Genomic DNA, 21,323 nt, shown 5'->3' with positions numbered 1-21,323 from the left:
AATATAAGTCTTTTTAGATTTAATATGCTGTCTCAAAAAGTAGCACGAGCAGAATACACATTTGAGTTGACCACACACACTGATGCCACACGAATAACACTGACATGCATGAATGGCCTATTTTTACACGCTGCAGGACACTTATCACTCGTCGGGTATCATTTGGAGAATCCAGACTTGTTTATTTGTCCGGGTGTAAAAAGAACGTTTCATCCTCGGCTGACTCATCCTGACGCCATTTTAAACAGAGTCCAGCGACCTTGGAAATCCACTTGAGAGGCATCAACGAAAGATGGGTGTCTGAAAAGCGTCTGCAGGATTAGGCAGCTTAGAGGGTGTGTGCATTTCATACTGATGCGCTCGCTCACGGTGAACGTGAGGAGAGGCGTCCTTAGCTTTCTTTGACGGAAGGTATTTGTGACGAGTGTTGCACTTCAGCGCTTGTTGATCGCGGCCGTGTGAAGTGTGTGTTTAAAGGTTTTAGTCCGGCTGTTTGTGTTTATGTAACACAGTATTTTTGCACTATATGGACGCGCATAGGCGTCTGTGCACGCCTGTAAATTTTTCTAGATTATATGAGCCTTTTGCATTTGTTTTTATGTGGTATCTTAAGAGTGTGTGCAGTGCATCTTATGTTTGTCAGCTTGCCTTTGCTCTACTAATAGCCCTGTGGTGTGGTGGCAGCTGTCGACACGTAGGTCAAACCAGTCAGAAGGCCACCGTTTGGGCCACTGAGCAGCCATGGCGCGACTGCACTGATCCGAGCAAAAAGGGACATGTGTACTGTTGTACATCTGAAAATTATTCATTTAATTTGCAGATTTCTTGAAGCTTTATGGCACAAATCCAAATATTTGAAGAGATGCCAGAGAAGATGGTGGCACTAAAAACATAGTTTGGTGTGTTAAAACTAATACTGTATGCTGATGTTTACAAGTGCTTCATTTAGCATCTTTAATATATCAAGTAGATGTTTCATATGTTTCTAATTTGACCGAAAGTCATACCACTTAAACGTGTTCTGGGAATGTAATGATCCCTTGAGGTCTGAAAAATGAGAATAACCACTAAAGATAGTGTGTTGCCGCAGGAGAATAAGCATGTGTGTGTTCCAGCATGTGTGTGTGTGTGTGTGGTGTACAGTAGGGCAGCGGGCCCAGTGACAGCACAGGCTGTCTTCCTTGTTTACTGCCCTCCTCCCATATTTGGCTGGGGCTGAGCCCTGAAACATGTCTGGAATAGCTGGATAGAGACAGAGACAGAGATAGAGAGGCAGGCTCAGAGAGGCAGAGAGAAGCAGAGAAGGCCAGACTTTTTTTTTTGCAAAGATTTGCCAAAACTTCAAAGCGAGGGAAGTTATTTTTGTGATATGTTGCTGAACTTTGAATGAAGGAGAAAGAAATAAGAAGGAGAGATTAAGGAATGAAGTAAAATCGAGGAGAGACTGAGTTCAGCTAAACAGCATTGGTCGGTGAGTAGTTCTGTAAGGCCTTGGGATTTCCTTGAGCAACTTTCTTGACTATTTAGAAACATCTTACTACTTCAAACTGCCAGTACCATACAGTGAATTCAAATTTGATAAAATCTCATGTGCAAAATTTGTGTTATTTTTGCAAATGGTTTAAAGGCAAAATTATGCAGGTTTACCACCTAAAACGTAATTACCTCGCTCTTTTGCCAAAACGACTTGAATATAACTTTTTGTTCTTTCGGTCCGCAGACGTGAGTCTGTTAGTCTGTTTATTGTGTTTCCATGTCAACACTGTTGCATCCTGTGTGTTTGGCACCTATATGGTATAAAATGAGTCATGGAGCGAGCAATTTGTGTGTGGAACGTTTTATGAGCGGGCTGCAATTTGGGTATACCAAAACTATTAGGGACCTCGGTTGGTAACTTCATGTGAGCTCCAGAGAGCTCGGACTGGGATACGATGCATGTGGGATAGCTCAGAAGGTGAGAAGTTGCAACTTTTTGTTCGTTTGTTTATCTGTGAACACTTGAAAAGGGGAGTCTTCTGGTACAAACCACTGAGTAACAAGTAACTTAAGTTGATGTCTGACAACATATTCACTCTACACATAAGCTTTAGAGCATTTTGTGGCCTACAAAAGTCTGCAGAAATGGAGAGCAGTCAGGTATTTTAAAAGCCCCCTGTGTGTGTGTGTCTTGAATGAGCACATAATGCTTCTAGTTAGACCTCTTGCTGACAGCACGGTGAGCTACAGCAGCAGGTTCAAATCCCAGCCCTGGAAACCCTGCTGAGCCAGTCCTCATCTCTTAATGCCTCCTTTCTCCTACTGTCTGTCTAGATGTCCCCATATGGCTCTCTCTCTCTCTCTCTCTCTCTCTCTCTTTCTCTCTCTCTCTCTGTCTTTTAGGACCTTCTCCTAGTGTCTTTATCAAATCCTTTCTGAAAAACACAAAATTGGTTTGCCTGAGGTTGACATACAGATGCTTTCTAAACTTTATTCATTGATTCAAATGCTTAAGATTATTAGTGAGCCTCTTTTGCACTTAGATTGAAGTACAGTGCTTGAATCTAGTAGAATGTTTCTGTCTCTGAGCTCTCAGAAGAGATGCATCAACATAGCTAGACATCAGGCAGATGCACTTTTATGACAGCTACTGATCCTCATGAGTGAAAGACAGATGGATGGACAGATGTACGGAAAACCAGCCCGCCAGTCAGGAGACAGCCAGATGCACAGAGGCAGACACACAGGCCAGCGAATTACCCTGACGTGATCCTGTTGGTCCTCTTTTTATGGCATTATATATTATTTTCTTGTTTATATGCAAAGAAGATTACTTTGGGCCCTTTTGAGAGGAGCACATGGGAGCAGTACACTGGTTGAGTTTTAAGGTGTCTGGTGGAATTTGCACATTACCACCACTAACTAATTTGAACTTCACTTAACCAGTACATTTTACTCATTCAGGTTTAACCAACCAACTAAACCCAACTAAATATCCCAATCTGCCGCTTGATCTGACATTTCCTCTCTTGCAAAGTAAAAAGAGTCGACATGAATCAGACGTGGAGTTCAGCTGGTTGTCAGTCAGATATCTAGACAGACAGACAGACGTATTTTTTTTATGACAGTCATTGAGATGACAGACAGGCGGATGGATGACATCATCCTGAAAGCAATCGTGGAGACAGACACTGATACAGTCACGTCACGTTACCTCAAACTGTGACAGCTGGACACGGGATGACAGACGGACTGAGAGGCAGACATGGCAAATATAAAACTGCGACAGTTTTCCTTGTGCCAGTCACTGCTACGCCAACCATGACACCTGTTTCACTGATGGGCTGTCACGTCATCCCTTGATAGGGTGTAGCTCTTTCCCTCTCATGCTCTACTGCCAAGACATCAACAGCCCATTTGCAGCCTAAATGTAGTTCTTTGTAATACCTGTAAAATAGTTACATTTTCTGTCTTTGTTTTTCTGGAGTTTGGAAGAAGTTTGTGAAAGGCAGGTCTCTACAATCCAAACGGGAGTATTTCCCTCAAATCAGTGCAAATGGCATAACGAGGATGTTTTTGCGGTGTCTTCAGTGTCTCACACACACAAGTCTTTAAGACAAGTCAGTCAGCTGTCAGTCAAACCCAGTCACCCACTGCTGGCATGCAGACTGGCCGTCGTCACAGTGATATGAAAACTGTGATGGTGAATGTCACATCCTGCTGAGAAGACACCTGATGGCTCTCTTACAACACTGTGTGCGTGTAGATGTTTGTGCATGTACATGCCTGCCACTGGAAGCATACTAAGACGTCTTTAAATCCAATACATTTACAAAACATGTTCTTGTATCTCCTTTCCGCTGCTTTTTCTAAGAATATCCTTCAATTAAGTATTCATTTCTTTATTAATCTGCATCATTCTGTCTTAAAACTGATAACTATTTTCGAGAGACATTTTTTAAGTTCATCACTCTCATCCCGCTCCTTGAAGTTTAAGCGCAGCATTGTTTTCGTTTGTCTTTAATTCACTTTGGTTCTTTTCCTCTTTGTCATGCCGGTCCTCTTTTAAGCTGGGTGCTTCACTTCTCCCAACCTCCCAGTTTTACTGCTGTCACACATGCACACCCAGTTTCCTCCTAACCCATAGAGATTCTCCCAACTCCAAAGAGACCTTTCAAAGGTCAACTTCCCACTCCAAATAGCTCTTACTGTAGATGTCTGTATGCATGTGCGTGTATATATGCACTCATAAACATACATGAAATCATACACCATATCCAATAAAACTGTGATTGCAGACCTCTTTCCTAAGTGGGTGAGAGACCCACCATGGGACCGTTTAATTATACGTGTAAACGTTAGGTGTGTTTCTATATTTATGTGTCTGAGTTTTGTAAAAATTAGTTTGGCCCTTTTTATAAGGTCATCATGTCGGTGTCAAGCCCGTCTTTAAGTTTCCACCAGCCCTGGAAACTTCTAAAGCAGCTCGTAACAGAATTCAAAGGAAGAATCTGCCCAGAAACCTTTTAAAATATTTGGTGCTGAATATTGTCCTTTCAGGAATTAGCAATTTTCGAAAGATGTTGATTTCAGGATTTTCTTTCAGTTAATACCAATTAACAAACAAGGTGGCAGTTCTAGCACAATCTACTTAGATCTACATAGAAGCCAATAATTAAGAAGTCCCTTTCTGATACAAAATGTCATATGCATAGAATATATTAATATAAATGGAAACAGAAGTGGTCCAGCAACAGAGCTCTGAGGAACCCCTTCACAGGTCAACTTGACTTATTTTGGTCTTTTGGACTCTACAGTCAAAGGATTCTGATGGTTTTAAGAAGCAAACCAACTAACATTTCAACCTCCCCATTCATATTTTTCTTCCCTGAGGGGAATGATTCTTGTCCCGCTTCCGACTTCCAACATTCAGCGCTAAACACACACAGGTTTATAAGCCAAGAACCCAGTGAGAAATATGTGTGCATGGAGCACATTAAGCTTCAATGTCTAGCACCGAAATGGCCAACCGCCCATGTTCCCATTGCTTTATAGGTGTGTTGACAAATGTGCCGCCTCAATCGCCCTGTCCTAATCTCAAAAGAACTAACTATGTATATAACATCCCAGCTGGTGCATTTCATACAGCAATATCAGTGGTTGTAGCACATTGTCTATTTATAATAAACCATTGGCCGCAGATGTTTAAATGGCTTTTTAATGGCCTCAAAGGCTGCAACGTGGCAATGAGACACTCAAGCGAACACTTAAGAGAATACAGCCAAGAGGCAGGTGCTGTGTGTGTGTGTGTGTGTGTGTGTGTGTGTGCAGTGTTGTATGAGCAATGCCTCTGGCACTTTCACGAGAGGAGAGCACCTGTCGCATGAGAGAATACAGAGTGTGTGTGTGTGTGTGTGTGTGTGTGTGTGTGTGTGTGTGTGTGTGTGTGTGTGTGTGTGTGTGTGTGTGTGTGTGTGTGTGTGTGTGTGTGTGTGTGTGTGTGTGTGTGTGTGTGTGTGTGTGTGTGTGTGAGAGACAGAGAGAGGGAGGGACCTTAGTGCTAAATTGATGAAAGGGCCAGTTTAGATGCTAAATGTAATCGTCATTTTGTTTTTTTTCTCAGTACTTCTTGAGCCTGATTTGGTCATTGAATATGTAAATGAGTAGTGGTAAACGTGTCTTTGTCCTTTTGAAGCAGAGAGAATGGCATGTTACACTCGTTTACTGCAGTAGGAAACAAGTTGTTAGCTATTTGTGTTCGCCAAGCGTTGGTGACTCAACCGATCTAATCTGGGGTCTGCTGCAGCTATTTATTGACACCAGAAGAAAGTTATTTCTTCTGACGCAGAGTCATCCAATATTCTTTGGTTCTTACTTGGTTCATACCTGGATGACAGTGTTTCATATGTTTTGGAGCACTTTAAAGAGGACCAATGATCCTCTTTATCTCTGGAAGATCATGGCATACGATCAAAAGCTCTAGAAGAGCTACTGAGCTACTTTGAAGTGAGATTGTTGTCAACTGGTGTCAAGAATGAACTTTAAATCTCAAGATTTTCACAGTTGCAACTCTTGTTTGATAAGTTCCTGTCATGCCCAACGTTGTTCGGCACTTCCGTTCTTTACTTAGTCAATAGCATCACACCAAACTCGCAGGCCTCTTCACCCCCGTCGGTGAGCGAGAGAAAATAGCGATGAAGGTGTTTAAGGTGGCAAGACTCACTCCGGAAACATTCATACAACCTCACTCCTGTTCCATACATTTATTGAACCTCAGAGAAATGTCAGCAGATCAAAGATTATTTACATCAAAGTTTCTTAAAAGGTAATAAAATCCAGTTACTTCAGGATTTATGTCATGCAGTGAAAGCTTTTTCTGTAAGACAGGAAAGGGAAGGGGGGTGACCCTGAGTGAAGGGATCCCCTCTGATGACATCACCAGGCAAGGGTGCTGCAGTTCCAGGCAAACAGATGGCGTGGGAGTTGTAGTTTATTTGAAACGACGTGGCTCCACAAGAAGCTGGGATGTGGTGGTGACGTCGGTAGAGTCCTTCCCCCCACTGCCGGGAACAGTCACAGATCATACCGGAATGCCAGCTCACCCCTTTCGGCAGCTTCGGTGGTACGGCCCTGCCTCGCTCCAGTGAAGCACATTTTGGGTGATGAGAGGACATGAATCAGAGAGGACAGGGAGAGTAAGACAAGAAGCCCAAAGGCAGAAAGCTCAGTCACTGAGAGGCTACTGAAGGACTCAAATGTGACTTTTTAATCGAAATGTATTTGGCTGAAGAAGAGGAAATAGTTCATCCTTTCTTGAGGGTTTTCTGAGAGTTTACCTAAAGTACAGGTAAGGAGGATGTTTCCACAGAATTTGATACTGTGATATAGAAATGTAATTATGATTTGAAGCATTTAAAAAATAGAAGTCACTTAATATAGGAAATACAAATCAGATATCCAGGATTCATAAATTATTGCTGACAAGAAAGAAATATAAATTCAAAATAAGAAAACTTTTTAAAAGGTAAATAATACTTTTGTATCAAAATGTTTTCCAAAAAGCTGTGACTTAAGTCTAATTACACACAAATTAAACCTAACTTAAAACAAAATGTAACCTTAGACCTCAGTTTACTCTCATAATGTTAATCCTCGTGTCATTAAAAACAACCTCAGGAACAAATTGTGTTTACAACTTCCTCGCCTGCCCTCTCGTTCTTGTTGCTACTGTGCCTGTGAGTTGTTGTTGACATGGCTTTTGAAATAGCTGCGGTCCGAGCGAGTCACCATCTGTCCCCGGGGGTCGCTCAATTTGGAATATCCCACATACGAGCCAGCCGTGGTCATGTATATGTCATGTATCACTTTGCAAATGTATACTGGATACGGGTAGCCAGTATCGTCGTATTACTTTCTTCTGGTAAGCACAAGTGTTACCACAGAATGAGCTGTTGCTCGTGTGATTGGTGCATTTTCATGGAAGCAAGTATAGTGTTTTACTATTTGAAATAGTGCCCTGGCCTATAATTAAAGTACACATTGTGTGTGAATTACACTACTGTACCTGACATCTGTTTATGTGTTCATGTGCCACAAATGAGTTGTGATGCATTTTCTTTTATTCAACAATCTATCAACAATCTATCTTTTTAAAGTTGGGTATTTTTTCCCATGGTTGCACTTTGACTTTCCAAAAAATGAACCTTCAAATAAGAAATGTCAAATTATACTATTTATACTTCTGACATTGTAAACAAAAGGTTTTTTTTTTTACTGTGGAAGCTTACAGACTGTTTTGAAAGTTGTCGAAGGTAAAGTTACTCTTCATTCCTTCTTTGAAGCACAGCCAGGCCCGAATAATTTGGTTCAGTTTGAGTTGAGATGAAATACTGTCCTGCCCCATATAACAAACAAAATACACCAAAAGCGATCATATAAATATGTCCATGATATACAAATTACTTTTTCCTGTGAACCAATTCAGATACTTTGATTGTGCAACATGTAGTCAATCAGTCTGACTTTGCCAGCATGATTCAGCAGCCAGAAGTCAACTTGAAGACAGCTCATCCTCTCCCAGTCCAGCTCTGGGCTTTCAAACTGGCACTGCAGCTCTTCTCTTTGGCTCGCACAGACCAGCTGTTTCAGTGTGTTGGACAGGAGCCGCCCCAGTTCACGTCAGACCGTGTGGGCCTGCACTGACGCAACGTGACAGGGGCTTTAGAACTGCAAATTGGCTATTAATAGAGCTGGAGGGGCTGTTTTTCTGGAGCTGAACCTCGGTAAAAAGAATCGTATGCAGAGGGGGGGGGGGTTTGTGTGTTTGTGTGTGAAGACAAGATGATACAAATAATCTGGAACAGGTTTTGTACTCACCCTTTGCTCTATGTTTGTATTTATGGTTGGAAATGCGTGAAAACATGGAACTATCTTTCCATCTCTTTCAGATGTTGTTCACACCCAAGGTCCACTTGATGGAAGCCTATATGCCCGGGTCCGCAAGAAAGACTCCCTGGAGGGAGTTGTCACCATCAACGGCCTCCCAGTCCATGAAAACCCCTTGACCAATGCCGAGAACCCATTACAACACCCCAGTCATCCCCTCCAAACCACTGACCAGACCCTTCCTGTGACAGGCCACGCCTCCCTCCCTGCCGTCGATCACACCCTATCCGTGAGCAGCGACTCAGGCAACTCCACCGCATCCATCAAGACTGATCGTACTGATGAGCACAGCCAGTCCGTGCAGGGTGCCGTGAACCACAACAACCCAACAGCGACCCACCCGTCCCTGAGCCCGCAGGAGAAAAAAGAGCTCGACCAGCTTCTGAGTGGCCTCGAAGCACCAACTCACCAACGACAAGCCTACCTGTCCACGTCCACCAGTCCAGGAGGAGGTGTCCGACACCTGGTCCCAGCGCAGGTGCACGTCAACGGGGGCCACACCAGGCTAGTTGCCGCCCCTTCAACAGAGGAGCGTGAGACAGAAATTCTAGACGACGAGGTGCCCAATAGCCAAGAGGGCAATAGTGTGGACAGCTTGGGCACGCTCTCATCCCTGGAGGGCCAGGCAAGACCGGCTGACCTCTACTACCAATCACAGACTCCCAGCAGCAAGCAAAACGACGGACCCTACCTTGAGAGAGTTGTTCTTGGGGAAAAGTTGAGCGAGATGCCCGTGCATGGAGTACAAACGCCCACGGCGATGCAAGAGAGGTCTGTGAACTCTGCATCGCCACAGGGGGGATTCAACAACTACCAGAACGGAGAAGGGATGTACCGTTCACAGTCTTTTGGGAATCCGCCAGCCGGCAGCCCTGAGACCAACCCGAAGCTGATGCCCAGGGCCCCAGAGAGGAGCACCAGTAGCCGGGAGGCTGTTCAAAGGGGTCTCAACACCTGGCACCAGTATAGCCTACCAGATGATCCCTTTGGCCCTCCTCTTCAGTCAACCCATAGCTTGCCCCACTTCCCCACCTCAGCCTCGCAGCGGGACATTGAGCAGTCCATTGAGGCGCTCAACATGCTCATGCTCGACCTGGACCCAATCAACTCCCACATGTCCAAGTCCCACAGTGCGCCTCCTGGGGAGGACAGCCTCAATTCATCCCAGGCACCCTTCTCGCAGACCCTTGCAAGACCTTCATACCAAGCAGACTCTGCCATCCATGGTTACAACAACTCCGGGTCCGTCAACAACTCCTTTCATCAGCCCCTGTGGTCGACTGGGAGAGCGTTGCCCAACCAGAGCCCCCTCATGGAGTCCCCGGTCTATTCTTCCCAGAGGTCCAATGCCGGCTACCAACACCAAAACACCACCCCAACACACACCCCAGAGCCCTACCTCCACACACACCAAGCAGCCCACCATTACCCCACAGATCCCTCCCCTAATTTCAACCAGCAGGTGCCAGTGAAGCCTGTGAACTCATACCCAGGAGGCGGGCTTTCCCACTCCCCGGACCCGCAGGACTCGTCTCCTTATCCAGGCTACAGTGCCTCTTCCTCTCCTCTCCCCGCACTCACCCCCCAGCCAAAAGACACGTCTTCTTCATCCTTGCCCAGAGAACAAGATGCAGAGGAGGAGACGCTTAACTTGGAGGGCCTGGTAGCTCACCGCATTGCCGGTAAGGCTCCGAGTTATGTCTGAAATCAGCAGGATGAACAGCAGATTGCCATGCAACAATAATGTAACTTTCACAACAGATGCATGTTGGTTAGTTACAAATCTAAAACAGGTCTCAGGTCAGGTATATTTTCTTGCCATTATGAAATGAATGGAAATGAATTAGGATCTATGGCAGTGCAATATGCTTTGAAAGTAATCTGCAGCTATTGTTTCATAAATTAGGCTTTAAATCATTCCAGGCAAAATGTGTGCATCCAAAATGCTGACAAGGCTGACTGGATTGGACACTATACTGTATTACGAGTTCATTTTGTTAAGTGTCAACTTCAGCTGGAGGCACTTTTAGTCTCAAGCAGCATGCAGCACATGAGCAGTGCGGCTTTCAGCAGTTTCTGTTACCGATTCATCATGGGGTGCCGCACCAGAGGAATGACCTGCAGTCATAAAATTAGCTCTGCAGCTGAAATGCAGCAGAGCGGACTCTGGTGAGAGTGGAGATGGGATGAGAGTAAGAATAACCGAGCGTTCAGAGGCTCCAGCTTCCATGCATTGTCTGCATCCGTATTTTCATTTATGTGAAACCATGTGGATGCTCCCAGGTGCCACCCAGTGGAACAAATCATCTCATTCTGAACCACTTTTAAACATGAAATAATCATCAACCCTACAGTAATGAAAATCAATTAATTGGACAATGCACAAGTTATCACCTCATTTGACAGATTTCTTTTCATTTTCTCTTCACTTTCATCAGATCCATTTCTGTTCTGATATTTCTTCTCCTTTTCTGTTCAATCCATCTCTCTGCTGTATGGACAACCCTTCCCACCATTTGTTCCCACCACTGCACCTCTCCCACCTTCCTCCTCCACCTTTCTCCTCCACCTCCTGCCCTCCATCCACCACCCTGACCTCCCTCCCCCGGCGAACAGAGTACAACGCTCGTATTCGGGGCATCAGTGAAAGCATGACATCGCAACAATCTGACCGCCATCGCTCCTTTTCCTTCTCTGGTTTGTTCATTTTCCCTCGCTTTTATTTTCCTTCGCTGATTTTTTCAGATTATTTTAAGATCTCTTCTCATCAATTCCTGTTTCTTCTCTATTTCCACTGCTTTTTTTATTCCTTTCACTTCTTGATATACTTATTCTCTCTCTCTCTCTCTCTCTCTCTCTCTCTCTCTCTCTCTCTCTGTCTCTCTGTCTCTGTCTCTGTCTCTCTCTCTCTCTCTCGATAAAGGCAGGTTTGTATTAAGTCCAGGCTTTACTTTTAAAAGTGGAGAATAAACCTACACATCATTTAATTACATGAAAAATGTCATAAAGAAGCTGAGTTTAAAAGAACATTGGTCTATATTTAACCAGTGTCCCTCACTGGTTGTCCGACGTCGACCCGTCTCCTGCGTCACTTCTGGGGTCATTCTGAGGGCTGCTTTTTAAAAATATACCTAGCGAGTTGAAATTCCAATCTTGTTTTGTTTTTTCAGGGGTTCGATCCAGAGGAATGACCCCAGAAGTGATGCAGGAGACGGGTCGACGTCGGACAACCAGTGAGGGACAGTACCAGAGCAGCCATGATAACACGCCGATGGTGGATTCGCCGGACTTCGCCCACAATCTGGCCCTCAACCCGGGAGGACGTCCCAGAGAGGTCAGCATTTTGTTTTGTGAAAAACAATATTGGACACATTTTTACAAAAAAAGAATAAACAGTATATTTGTACTTTGACCAAACTTTCACATGACCTACAAGTGGAAGATGTCTAAATCCCTTTTCTGGTACATGTGTGTACACCTGTCCCCTCTTCATCTCTTCCAGGGTCCCATGCACAGCTACCAGGAGGCGTTTGAGGATGACGATGCGGACGGGTTTGACAACAGTCCCGCCTTTGGAGGCGGTGGTGAGAATTCCCCCCAGACCCCAAGCTTCCCTGTGTCGCCACAGACTCCTTACTTCAACATGTGTAGGTTCACCCAGCCTGCAGACAGGGGGCGCTCTCCAACCCTCTAAACACTGACCTTTGACCTGATTTACTCTCTTTTGTCTTATTTTTAATTATCAAAAAAATGATTTACGTATGAAAAGATAAAAAAGGAATAACCAGGAAATAATTACATAATGAAATCAACAAAAGTAATGTTTTTTATTTTTATTTGATTGATCATTTTATTAAGTTTATTTTTTATCTAACCGTAGTTTGGTTGGACAAGTAAATATGTACCTGAGAGAGAAAACTAGTGTAACGAAAACAAATAAACCAGGACAGTAACGATACTGCAAATAAATTTCACAAGTTAAACTCTCAGCAGCAGATGAAATGGAGTCTCTCCTCACATTCACGAGCCTCCAATTCACTTACTTTAACATCTGCAGTCGCATCGCTTACTTAATGACAATCTCGCTGATCATGTGCTGCAATATCCACTCCTTAATTTCCTGTATTATGAGCGTGAACCGCCACTGCTAATGCCTTGCCCAGAAAAATGTGGACACCCCCCTCCGAGCATATCTATTACTGACAGGAGCCAGGTCCGTGTTATTTTCGACATTGTGAGGTTCAGGAAAAGTGAAAGGAGAGGCCACACACGCCAAATCAAATATATTACTCCTTCAAACCAAAGCCTTTGAGACATATTCGATTTCCAGACACCCGGTCGGTTACAGCGCCAACCACAGCGATCAGCAGGTTGTTTGACAGATTGTGTATAGACTCTGAGGTTGGCCTCCTCTCCTGCAGTTGGTCCTGAACGCACACAGCTGTTGCAGTAAGAATCTGCTCCGTGGCACAAACCTTCATATCTACGCCACCTCACCCCTCTCCATGCCACCTTAAGTGAGCAATCCCGGTCATGCTGTTGAGCTGGAGTCTTGTGTATCATCACAATCTAATACGGATCCGATCTCCGTTTGCGTCGCAGCATGCTATTAATCTTTTCATGACTGAATACTTGCATTGTGGATCGATGGCTCATGGCTCATTTTCAGCTACAGTGTCATAATTTGTCATTTTAAGAAAACTGTCATAATCTAAACAACACGCCACCATATGCATATCCATTATTCTTATTCTACTTGTCCTGGAGTGAAAGTAGGCTCACCTCAGTGCTTGTTGACCGTTTAATAAGATACTTAATTTTAATTGTGCGCCGTGTGCAACCGAGTGTCCCTCAAACATCCACCATCTAATGCATTTTCACGTAGCATTGCATTGATGCTAAAGTGAAGAATTGTGTCTTTTCATGCCTTACATTGGTTGTTTTACATCCTTGCATGGCTTGTATGTGCAATTCTCATACTCATTGTCCTCGTTGTTGGTTATGATTAATAGTTATATTCCTTTACATCCCTGTCTTTTCCCCTGCAGCTCGCTCTCCTCCAGGTTTAACCAAGACTCCTCTGTCAGCTCTGGGACTGAAGCCTCATCACCAGGGCGGATCAGGTCAGTTTACACCCATCAAATATAATATATTCATCTTTGTTCGAGTAAATGTCCTGTTCATTTGATTATTCTAACAACATTAAAGCTACTTAAGAGGATCAAAAGGTGGAATAGAAAACATTAAGAAGCTTTTATAACTCCTGGAAATGCTTCCACTAAATGCTAACAGCTAACACAAACCCAGTTTTGCTTTGCGCTCAAACATGTCCTCCTCTTCTTCCACACCTCCTTTTCTCTGGCTGTCTACCTTTTCCTGCTGTCAGACTCTGATTCTAATGATGGAGAGCAAGGTAAGGACATTTCTGCGGCAATATACTGTATGCGTCTCCTGTCACTCCAACTTTTTTCTTTGGGTCCGACGTCAGATAACTGCATCCCATTTGGTTCTGGATAAAACATATGAAATGACACACATAGTTGATACTGACCATGTTTGTTTCTGTGATGCTTTGTGATATTCAGATAATCGCAGTTTTGGGGACTGCAGAGCACAACCATTCAACGTTCCTTTCTCCTCCAGCAGTCCCGTCCACAGCGCTGATGGGTGAGTGGGACATGTAGTTTTAATAGCAGCAGCAAGTTTAAAACGATCCCCTAATCAACCAGAATACTAATCAATAGCCAATCTGCATATCAATAGTTCCTTATGAGCAGATGAGACACTCAGATATTTATTGTATATTGTGATACTGTAGTAAATGACAGTTAAGGTGTCGACCATTGATACGAAACACAGATGGAAAAATAATAATTATGTCTTCTTCTTTTGCTTGCAGAAGGATTGGTTGTTCTCCGCACAGTCCCATCCCCTCCTACCCTTACAGACCCGCCTCCCCCGAGGGCTCCCAGGTCAACATCATGGGGGTCCACACCGTCCCCGGCAGCCCCAACACCCTCCACCGCACAGTGGCCACCAACACGCCGCCGAGCCCCGCCCTGCAGAGACGCCTGGGTCAAGCCAGCCCCTCATTGGGCAGACACCCTACTCCAGCAGGCGTCCCTTCCAGCCCTCTGATTGGCCGAAACCCTCAAAAAGCAGCAGCTGGCGTGCCCCCCAGCCCCCTGATGGGGCGCCGCACGGCGGCAAGCGGCCACAGCACGCCTGACGAGCTGGGGGCTGCTTCCCGTCAGGGGAGCGCCCAACCGCCCTCCACGCCTGCCTTCCCCGTCTCCCCACAGCTGCCGGAGAAGAGGCACATGTCCAGCGGAGACGCTGAGAGGACGGACAACAAGAACCTGACGCCGGCCAGCGGTGGCAGCACACCAAACCTGTCTGGCACACACACACTCCCAGACGTCTCAAAGTCCATATACGGTGATACGAAGAAACATGACATGGTAGTTTACCTCTCGGAATGTTTGTGTCCTCTCCAGTTATCATGTCCTTGTCTCTTTGGTCCAAACAGATGGTTATCCAGACATTAAGATGAACGTCAAGTTCGTCCAGGATACCTCCAAGTTCTGGTACAAGCCAGACATCACCAGAGAGCAGGGTGAGAGTCAGATATATCTCTTCATCCCCTTTATATCCTCCTCATTTTGTTTTCTTCTGTTCATCTCCCTTTCTGATCTTCTCATACTCCTGTTTCTTCTTCCTCTTTTCTGCTCCTTGGCCTCTTCAGCCATCAATGTGCTGAAGGACAGGGAGCCCGGGGCGTTCATCATAAGGGACAGCCATTCCTTCAGAGGAGCCTACGGTTTGGCCATGAAGGTGGCCTGCCCGCCACCAACCATCCAACAGACCAAAAAAGGTAAAGAAACAAACTTTGGCAACGTGAAAGTTTTATTTTGAAGCAGAATATCAGATTTTTGAGGTAAGAACTGATCTTTTGACAAACAATGTTTTCCAGTTGGTGACATGACTAATGAGCTGGTGAGGCACTTCCTGATTGAGACGAGCCCCAAAGGCGTCCGTCTGAAGGGTTGTCCCAATGAACCCTACTTTGGTGAGTTTATTGCCCGGTCTTGAAGATCGGCGTTTGATATCAAAGTGATCAAGTTGAATAGAGAGATTATTTTGTGTTTGTAGGTTGTCTTTCTGCTCTGGTGTACCAACACTCGATGACTCCGCTGGCTCTGCCCTGTAAGCTGATGATCCCCGCCAAAGGTCAGCGTTACCCTCTTATCTATATGAATGTTACTGCTGTTTATTGCAATTTAAACAGCCGTCTGTTTCTTGTAGTCTGTGTCGCAAAGTTGTTTTCTGACACAGTTAATTAATTTTCTTCTCGATTCTATTCTGTCACTCACAGACCCAAATGAAGAGGCTTTGGAGCTCGCCACACCTACTGATCCAGCTGTTGAACTTCTGAAACAGGGAGCAGGTAAGCTCCTCTGTAATTCACCTGTGGAGAGATGCCGTCACAGGTTTTTACACTGTAGAGTCTCAAAGTGTCACTGATCACCGATATAGCTGCCATCATGCCAAAATGCAACCATTACTATTGTTTAAATGGGGCCGAATGAAATAGTAATGCAGGAGCTCGAGTACTTAAGTATGAAAGTGACTTTCCAAACAAAAATATGACAATAAACGATCTGTGGAAAAACAGAATAATTGAAATTCTAAACCCACTTTTATGGATTCAACGTCAAACCTTTCATTAATCAGTTCATTCGCTCACTCATTGTCACCCTTACCTTACAGTTCAGAAGGTTCCTGAGGAGGCCCATGGTAAATGCTGGTTTGCATTGCTAAGCTCCATCATGCACGCTGACTGAATGTGAATGCGGTGATGCCTGCTCTCACACAAACCAATGCTTTCATGAAGTCATTCACTCCATTTTTATTTGCATCTGAAAATGATCCACCAAATTAAATTTGAAATGCATGCACGATACACTGAGAGTCACAGATCGTCATGTTGTGAAGTGCATGAAAAACGTAACTACACAACAGTCTTTATTGTCAGCTTTTCAAACACTCCTCACTGCATCTGCCGTCCCCTCACATTGAGCTGCATGCACATGGTTTTCCTCTTGTATTTATGTAACAGTGCCTCTGTGTTGTTATCCTCTAGCGTGCAATGTTCTCTACATCAACTCCGTGGACATGGAGTCTCTCACGGGGCCTCAGGCCATTGCCAAGGCGATCAGTCAGACACTGGCGACCAACCCTCTGCCTGCCGCGACCACCGTGCACTTCAAAGTGTCCACACAGGGCATCACGCTCACCGACAGTCAGAGGAAGTGAGTCGACACCTGCAGAAACCAGAAGTTCTGACTTAAAGATGCAAGATTAATTTATTACCATGTCAATGACACATTGATTGGAATTTGTCTTGGTGTGTGTTGGGAGAACATGAAAACAATACAATAGATCAGCATGGACAAATATTTCTTTCAACGTTCTCCTATATTTAAACTCTATTAGAAAACAAGATTTTAGAAAAAGATGAAATTGGCAAAAAATCTGTCCTCGACCAAAGATATTCTTCGTCGGTGAACACTAAAACTGAGTTCCTCCACAGAGGGTTACACAAAAGCGTCACTTCGAATCTTGTGTTTACTGTAGATGTGCTCATGAAATGGAAATTAGTCATTCAGCAAGAAAAAGGATCAAAAAACGACTAATCGACTTAAATCTTAGTCGACGAAGACCAAAACAACGGATTAGTCGACTAATTAATTAAGAGGGGCAGCCCTGGAACCTTGTGTCATAATTACCGTGATGATAAAGATATCAAATCATAGAGGAAGATTGCAAAAAAAAAGCAGTCTTACTTTGGCGCCCCGAATGGTGATCTTGAAGAAGACACTGTGGCAAACGGAGTAACTGAAAAGATGCTTCAATCGTGAGAAAATCTTACACATGGAGGCTTTAATGGCTTTACACAAGTACACAAATGTATGTGTTGCTGAGTCGTAATAACTATAATGTGTGTGTTAATTTCTCTTGCTGCAGACTTTTCTTCAGGCGACACTATCCCATCAACACGGTAACCTACTGCGACATTGATCCCCAGGACAGAAAGTAAGAAACCTCAAGACCCGTTTCCTTGTCAATAAAAGAAAACTACTCTTTGATTGTTTCATTCAAACATCTTGTGTTTCCTTTCAATAGATGGGGCAAAGAAGGAGGTGGCTCAGTGAAGTAAGTTTATAGTTAGAATAAATAAATATTTGATGCAATTTTCTTTATTATTAGGTTATTATGGTGCTATAGGATATCAGAAAAATACTAACTCCAGGTTGTTGTTTTTTTAATCCCTCCAGGCTTTTCGGATTCGTGGCGAGGAAACAAGGAAGCACAACAGACAATGTCAGCCACCTGTTTGCTGAGCTGGACCCAGATCAGCCCGCCTCCGCCATCGTCAGCTTTGCCTCCAAAATGATGAAGCGGTGAAACCCCCAATGTCCGAATGGCAGCGGCCATTTTGAAATCTTCCTTCGTCATTGGTGTCTTTTTCCACCAGGACTCGATGATGTCCTTTTTTTCTGTTTCCTGTTGGTTTGTTTCTGTTTCCCTTCTCTCTATTTTTCTCTCTGCCTTGCTGGTTTGTCTTGACTTTGGACATTTTTGGAAGAGTCTCTACTTGAGGGATTTGGTGTGGAATCCAGAGTGGCTCTAGTGGAAGTGTGGTGTGGAACTGTGAACGTGACAAACATGGAGGCCATTGAAGGGAGGGAATGTACTAACATGGGAACCTGTACTAGGAGAAATGCTAGTTAAAGACTAAAGGAACAACGCTAAGTTCAGTCGAGGAACACGTAAGGACACGTATGTTTCAGGGTTTTCCGTTGTCGATTTTGTTGATTGATTTACCAAAGGTAGTTGCAATACAAGTGCAAGAAAGATGTAGCTATTAAGCCATTATTATTTCCTCTTTTCAAAAGATGAAGTGTTGAACAAAACAAAAAGAAAAAAGAAAAGAAATACGGTTTCTTCTTGAACTTGTCTTCAGGAAAAAAGTTGGCCTTGATGGCTTTTAGCAAAACATTGTCTGAAGACCTTATGCATGTTAGCTTGATCTTTAAGCTTGGTTCTTCTACCTTCCACAAAAATCATTGTGAAATCCTTAGAGTGGTCATTTTTCGGGTCTGTTGTGTTTTGGAAAGGGCTCTGCAGTGAAACAAAGACTGATCTAAGCTGCGCATAGCAAACCAGACTTAAAAAAAAAAAAAAAAAACGCCACGCTGAGGTCACCGCACCTAGTGTCAATGCACACTTGCATCACTTCGACGCCCGGTCCAAGCCTGATCTCTCTCTCTCTCTCAAAACTCGCTTATTGGATTCCTGAAATCAGCAAGCTCCTGATAGCATGGCAGTCGGAGAGAGGAAGACTGTTTGTCCACAAGATGGCGCTACCCCTTCAGGCTTGGATCCTCTCCCTAAGCGTCACATTGACTTGCCCATCACCAACTGCTTGCAGTAGTGGATCTGTTGATAGACGCTGCCACTGAAACACACTGGAAATCACCAGGGACTGGCCCAATGACCTGGACCTATGCACTGTTCTTTATGCATGTTGTTGTCCCAAATTGCACCCTCCCTCATAGCTACATTCAACATCACTGAAAACATTCAATGCTGTGTGCTAAAAATGACTTAAAAACCTTTAGACAAGTACACTGAGGTTGTATGACTTGTCAAAGACTGCATGAAATAGACAACATTTTTGTACTCTTCTCAGAGTCCTGAAAAGAAGTAGACAACCCATTGTTGAAGTAGTCACATGATGGCGAGATGCTATATTTTTACTTTCTTTATGTTTGGTCCATTTGAGCCAGGGTTACCTTTCACTGTATCAAGGACAGACCGGTCTTTGTTTTTCCTTCCACAGTGTCGTCAAAATTTACATTTAGATACCTTTTAGGGCAAAGAAGAAGAAAAAAAGGAGTTTCCACACTGTGCGCAATATGCCTGCTTGTTGAATACACACGCTCAACCATTCACAATAAGCTAAGGAAAATTGATATAAATGTACATAGATATACTACTTTGAAAGGTGACATAGCGAAAAAGTATTTATTTTTGTTGCTTTGGTCCCTCATGATTACTCATATATACATATATTGTACAGTCTAGAAGATTACCTAATGGGTTGAGAAAAAAATATATACTTATTTTGGCTAAAGATTTCAAGGTCTGATGATTTTGAAATGTGTTTGAATATATGGTGTACATTACTTTGTACATGTATATGTTTGTTCTCGGCTCGTCATATTTTGTTTTTGTTTTTTCAATTTTGCGTTCTCTCAGAACGAGGAAGGGCATGAATGAGATAGAAGCGTCTGGATTGCATGGACAGAAGCATTTGAGTGTTTCAGCAGCAGGAACACGCTCATAGAAGCAAATGCGTTGTAGCTGGTAGATCCTGTCAATTTTAGAAAAAGGGAAGCACGAAAAAAAAGTTCAGAAGCCAACCTCAAATGCAATATGAAAACAGCTATATGCACCCATGACAGTTACATTTATAATTTTGCCAAAGATTCAAACACTTTATGCTGCATGTCGCTTTTTACGTTCAACTGCTCCATTTTTGTGTTTCACACTTTACACACCTCGCTCAGCTTTAGCAGCAGATTTAAGAAAGCTCAACCAGCCAGTGTGTGTTATTGGTTGTGTAACTAACACAAGGGGCCCTTGGGTTTAAACAGCGAGACATTCAGCTGCAGATTACTTTTTAATCAATTTGTTTTTACTGGTGTCTCAATGCTCTAAAAATGTGCCCACCTCCATCGGCTGTTCAAGAGAGAACAGGTCCGCTTTGCCCCAGTTGGAAGTGTGGAAACAAAGCACTTACATTTCACAATACCAAAAGACGAAATTCCACATGGGTGTCGTTGCTGGAGGTAAATGAAGTTCGACGTGTCTCACCGCAATGCTAAAGCTCCACAGCTGCAGCTCCGTCAGACTGCCAAAGGTGTCTTCTCTCGAAAAGTGATTACTGATTTATTTATTCTTATTTATTCTTTTTTTTTTTTCTGACATGTTTAAAAAAATCTTGTTTCATTGTCGCATCATTGCAGTTTTAACGGTCAGTGTTAACGAATGGAGGAATGTATGGTGGCGCTTTATTAGGAGCAAAAAGGTACATTGCACTTAAATCGACTACTAACAAGCTTTGTGCCATTTTAAGTCATTTTGAGGAAAAAAAAGTTCTCTAAATAAAAAAATAAAAAAAGAATCTGATATTGCATTTTACCTGTTGGCTTTGAGTCAAGAGTTACCTGGTTTCAGTGAAAAAGAAGAGATTTGTGACCCCTTTGTACAGCTGGGACTTGTTGGATGAATGTGATATGAATGTACAAAAGGGTCTCGGATTTTGTTTGCGCTTATCATTTACATTATATTGTCATGGCTTACCTGTTCCTAAGGAGAAAAAAAAAACATTAAAGCAATACAAATGAGTTACATTCGAGCTATGTGGGTGTTTTGTGACTTGATAAATAGGTTTTATAGCAGTCTTGATTAATGATTTTACTGCATTTGACAGCATTCCTTAGTTCTCCAAACATCAACCTCAATCATTCCGCCTCTCTGTCAGGTGTGCAGCTCCTGGCTGAACCTCGTTAGGTTCAATATGGAACACCTTGGGGAAGTTTATTTAAGGAGCTGCTGCCTCTCAACAGACTGTTGTGTGTGTGTGTGTGTGTCCCTGAGAGAGAAAGTGCTTCAGACAAATCAAATGTGGCATATTAAACAAAGAGTTTGGTCATTTGATCGAAATCCAAACCTTCTCAAATGAAACAACTTTGCATTGAAGGCACATGTGGCAGTTTGCTCACCCACCGCCATCCTCACCTTAACTTCCTGACACGTTATTTTACTGTCAA

The 21,323-nt window shown here is 43.6% G+C and overlaps 1 protein-coding gene across 2 annotated transcripts in view; it reads left to right on the top strand.

Moving 5' to 3' along the window:
- The window catches only part of tns1a (tensin 1a), a 90,918-nt gene extending 70,010 nt beyond the window's left edge, over positions 1–20,908 (top strand). Inside the window, exons 18-34 of one of the 2 annotated variants that reach the window (XM_076094357.1) lie at positions 8,424–10,103; positions 11,038–11,118; positions 11,592–11,755; positions 11,924–12,068; positions 13,470–13,544; positions 14,007–14,088; positions 14,321–14,859; positions 14,951–15,037; positions 15,167–15,295; positions 15,395–15,490; positions 15,574–15,651; positions 15,797–15,868; positions 16,192–16,218; positions 16,565–16,733; positions 17,449–17,517; positions 17,608–17,637; positions 17,760–20,908. In XM_076094357.1, the coding sequence (XP_075950472.1) occupies positions 8,424–10,103; positions 11,038–11,118; positions 11,592–11,755; positions 11,924–12,068; positions 13,470–13,544; positions 14,007–14,088; positions 14,321–14,859; positions 14,951–15,037; positions 15,167–15,295; positions 15,395–15,490; positions 15,574–15,651; positions 15,797–15,868; positions 16,192–16,218; positions 16,565–16,733; positions 17,449–17,517; positions 17,608–17,637; positions 17,760–17,889 (3,653 nt within the window). In that variant the 3' untranslated portion in view covers positions 17,890–20,908. The remainder of the gene's footprint in view (positions 1–8,423; positions 10,104–11,037; positions 11,119–11,591; positions 11,756–11,923; positions 12,069–13,469; positions 13,545–14,006; positions 14,089–14,320; positions 14,860–14,950; positions 15,038–15,166; positions 15,296–15,394; positions 15,491–15,573; positions 15,652–15,796; positions 15,869–16,191; positions 16,219–16,564; positions 16,734–17,448; positions 17,518–17,607; positions 17,638–17,759) is intronic. The other variant, XM_076094359.1, reaches the window with a different exon arrangement.
- Positions 20,909–21,323: the final 415 nt, after the last annotated feature.

Source organism: Anarhichas minor, unplaced genomic scaffold (genome assembly GCF_050575085.1).
Source record: "Anarhichas minor isolate MPS153535 unplaced genomic scaffold, ASM5057508v1 ptg000018l, whole genome shotgun sequence".
NCBI classification, from domain to species: domain Eukaryota; kingdom Metazoa; phylum Chordata; class Actinopteri; order Perciformes; family Anarhichadidae; genus Anarhichas; species Anarhichas minor.
Note: the sequence above shows the minus strand (reverse complement) of the source record. Positions and strands in the feature narration are given on the sequence as shown.